The sequence below is a fragment of the Solanum verrucosum genome, unplaced genomic scaffold (genome assembly GCF_900185275.1).
Source record: "Solanum verrucosum unplaced genomic scaffold, falcon-dt-bn FXZP01000102.1, whole genome shotgun sequence".
NCBI lineage: Eukaryota > Viridiplantae > Streptophyta > Magnoliopsida > Solanales > Solanaceae > Solanum > Solanum verrucosum.
In genome coordinates, this window is record NW_026019930.1 from 2870895 (window position 1) to 2875152 (window position 4258).

Genomic DNA, 4258 nt, shown 5'->3' on the forward strand with positions numbered 1-4258 from the left:
ATGGCGGAAGATGGATTGCTTCAGGTTAGTATTTTTAATTGTTTACTGTTTTTATTTGGATTTCAATGAAATAGTAAAAAAATGAAACTGTAAAGCGTAACTATATTGAATGTGATATATTTTTTTGTATAAACAATACGTTTTGTTGTGAAATTGTAATATTAGTATTTTTTTTTGGTAAGTTTCTGTTTTTTGGTAGTGGTTTAGTGTAATTATAATTAATTTGGTACGAAAGTGTATTCAGTAATGTGAAAAAAAGGTTATTTAGACTTTTGAAGAATTATATGACAGTTGTTTCAAGTTAATATGAAAGTGTGTTAACTAGTTAGTAAAAAAAGTTATTTTGAAGTTTGAATAATTTTGGTATGAGAAATGTATAAATTTTGGTATAAATGATGATTGGATGTATGAATTTTGTATTAAGTAGGTATGAAATCTGTTTTATTTTTTTAAATGAAATATGTTTGTAGTTTAATGTATGAATGATTATTGTATGAAAAAATAATGACAAATGTGTATAATTTTTTATTTATTTATTATGTAAGACTAATTTTAGTTTTTTTAATGAAACAGGGAAATATGTTGATTTTCAGATGGAGGGGATTATATATGATTATTCTAGTCTTTATAGTGGTCTAGTAAGTGCAATAACATCGCAGCTAATGATAGATGCTAATATTCACAATATAGAGATAAAATATATAGTTAGTGATAGATGTCCTCCTGTTAGTATCCACAATGATGTAGGTGTGCGGATTTTTTTAGATCAAAATAAATCTAATGTAGATTTCTTTACGAAATATCCATTGTGCATAACTTTGAAGAATATAGCAATAGATAATCAGGATTCTGTAGTTGTTGTGGATAGGAGACATTCTGATGTTAGTAGAACACTAACTAACTTTGATTTATACTCTAGCAACTCCATCCGCTTGATAGGAGTGAATTTAGATAGAGTTGTCGATGAGAATACTGATGAAGGAAATGGAGTAATCAGTGACCTTTCTAATTTATTTATAGCTGAAAATCAGATTTACAATGATAAAGAAACACTTATGGAGGTTATGCGACATTATGGAGTTGTGGAAAAATTTAGATTTCTTGTGACTCGTTCTAGTTCATCTTGGTAAGGATTTTATTTATTGTTTGATTGTGTATTTATTTTGTAGTGTATTTAGTATATCAGTTTTTGATGGAATTTTTTTGTTTTTTAAACAGTTATTACCTGAAGTGTCCTGCTGATAATTGTTCCTGGATGATGAACTCATCATGTTTGAATCAATCAAAGCTATTTAAAATTAGAAAGTACTGTGCGGAACACACATGTTCCGTTAGAGATAGAGTGTATGCAAGGCGTCAGGGAATAACTGACGTTGTAGCTGTTTTAATAATGGATAAATTTATTAATCCATCGACTGTATACACTCCAAAAGATATATCTGAAGACGTTTTGAAAGTGCATGATGTTGCGCTAACATACATGCAGGCCTGGAGAGCTAAAGAAAAGGCGATAAAATTGGTGCGTGGAGATCCAGCCGAATCATATGCCAAACTTCCAGGTTTTTTTTAGAACTAAATTTTGTATTTTATATTACTGTTTGAATTGGTGTGAATTTTAAAAATGCAACAATCTGGCATGCAATTTGTTTACATACTGAATTCCCAATATCCATTTTGTTTCCTTTCTGTATCCAATTAATATCCATTTTGTATATAATTTGAATATAATTGGTATCTATGTTTTATCCAGCTAGTATATTTGTTGTGTTGTAGTGTTCAGTTATATAATTATAAAATTAATTGAAAAAATTGAAAAAAATTCAAGTTATCTATACATATTGGAGCAGACATATCCTGGTTCGGTTTTAAAATTAGAAAGGACGGAATGTGATAAATTCTTATATGCATTTGTTGCATTAGAAGCATGTATTAGAGGTTGGGAGTATTGTAGGCCAATTGTAGTTGTTGATGGGGGCAGCTTTGAGAGGCACATATGGTGGTACAATGTTGACTGCAAGCACTATGGATCTAGGAGGTATTTTTTTTAATCTTTTACATTTATAATCAACAATAAATTTGTATGATATTTTGTTTTAATTAATGCATCAGGTCACATACTTCCACTTGCTTATGCCATAGTGGATTCTGAGAATGATGCATCATGGACCTGGTTCTTTGAACAGTTTAGGGAAGCATATGGAGAAAGGGATAACATGTGTTTTCTGTCAGAAACGAGCGCATATGGAAAGGGACTGCCGGAGTATATCCTGGATTGGAACATTTTGCTTGCATATGACACTTATGCTGTAATGTTTTGAAGAAGCTATTTTTTACAATGGCAAAGGCTTATACAATACAACAATTTGAGGCGATTATGCAAAGAATAGACCAGATAGACCTAAGAATAAGAGATTATTTATATGATATCGGATATAGCAAGTGGTCAAGGGCGTATTCAAAATGTAAGCGAACATGGACCATGACTTCAAACGTAGCTGAAGCTTTGAATAATGTTAACAGGATAGAAATGAGGTTGCCAGTGATTTCACTTCTTGAATTTATGAGGGTAACAGTTCAAAGATGGATTCATAAGCACAATGAGGAGGCTGCTTAAACTAGATCAGAGCTTACATAAAAATATGATCTTATGCTCCAGAAAAGTATTGCTTTGTCTAGCAGTAAGAGGGTATGATTTTCCATTTATTCTTTATTATTTAAATGTATTCATGTATTAAATTAGTATGATTATTGAATTAATTTTGTATAAATTGCCAATTAGAATAAACAGTACCTTTTTTTGTGACTTGTTTTTTTGTAATAGTATTTTAATGATCAATTTTTTTGTGTGTTAGGTAATACCATCAACAGTTGATATGCATGTTGTTGTTGATGGACCAAAGCGGTACATAGTAAATTTAAACACTAAGATGTGTAGTTGCGGAAGATTTCAAAATGATGAGATACATTGCGGGCATGGAATAGCAGTTCTTAGATACAGAAGACTGCATGAAACAAATTATTGCTCTCCTTTTTATAGCCTGAAGAATTTTCAAGATACATATGCCATCCCTGTTGAACCTATCCCATGTGAGAGTACATGGGATATACTAAGTTATGTTTTAGAGCCTAAATTGATGCCGCCTGGTCCAAATAGAGCAGCAGGAAGACCACAACTAGAACGCTGGAAAGGGTTTGCTGATGTAAAGTTCAAAAGGTCTAAAGTTACTTGTAGTAGATGTCGTCAAGTTGGCCACAACAGGACGACATGTTCAAATTATCCTGTGCAAAAAAATTGATTATTTGTTTTGTCTTTTAGACTCATTTTTTGTTTTGATATAAAACATAATTGGTTTGAAATGCTTTATAACTAAGTGTTTAATATACTGTTCATTTTTTATACGCGATGCATTCTTTAATCATACAAATTGCATACTGTTGAAAATAAAATTTATTTCAATTTAATATATAAGATAGTGTTAATATTAGTGATAATTATACAAGGTAATTATGGAATGCATTTGGTATCCTGAGTAATTAATGTAGTTTATCATGAATATTAATTTGGTTTCCAACTTGTGTCCTACTATAAATGAAATTAAAACAATTTTTATACCAATCTTATTCAGGTGTCATTCAAATACTAACTTCAGTTTATATCAAATCTTTGTATGAATTCATACATACAATATTCCAACAATCAAAACATTAAAGTCAGATGCATACATGTATTAATCAGATTTCATAACATTCCATCCAAAAATATGTTTAGAATATAAAACTGGCATCCCGAAAAATGGTATATTCAATGTGAAATATATAGCCCAAATAGTGAATCCAACTGGTATGAAGTCTGTATATAACTGGCATCCCGATAAATGGTAATTCTTTTGTAGATGATATCTGACTGGAATTAAACATAATTTGTTTGAAATGCATTATAACTAAGTGTTTAATATACTGTTCATTTTTTATACGCGATGCATTCTTTAATCATACAAATTGCATACTGTTGAAAATAAAATTTATTTCAATTTAATATATAAGATAGTGTTAATATTAGTGATAATTATACAAGGTAATTATGGAATGCATTTGGTATCCTGAGTAATTAATGTAGTTTATCATGAATATTAATTTGGTTTCCAACTTGTGTCCTACGATAAATGAAATTAAAACAATTTTTATACCTATCTTATTCAGGTGTCATTCAAATACTAACTTCAGTTTATATCAAATCTTTGTATGAATTCATACATAC

The 4258-nt window shown here is 29.8% G+C and overlaps 1 protein-coding gene across 1 annotated transcript; it reads left to right on the forward strand.

Moving 5' to 3' along the window:
* Positions 1-3914, forward strand: LOC125831844 (uncharacterized). Its single transcript, XM_049510982.1, has 7 exons — positions 1-24; positions 594-1126; positions 1219-1559; positions 2110-2306; positions 2853-2902; positions 3038-3200; positions 3894-3914. The coding sequence occupies exons 1-7, from the start codon at positions 1-3 to the stop codon at positions 3912-3914; spliced, it is 1329 nt and encodes a 442-aa protein (XP_049366939.1).
* The last annotated feature ends 344 nt before the right edge of the window (positions 3915-4258 follow it).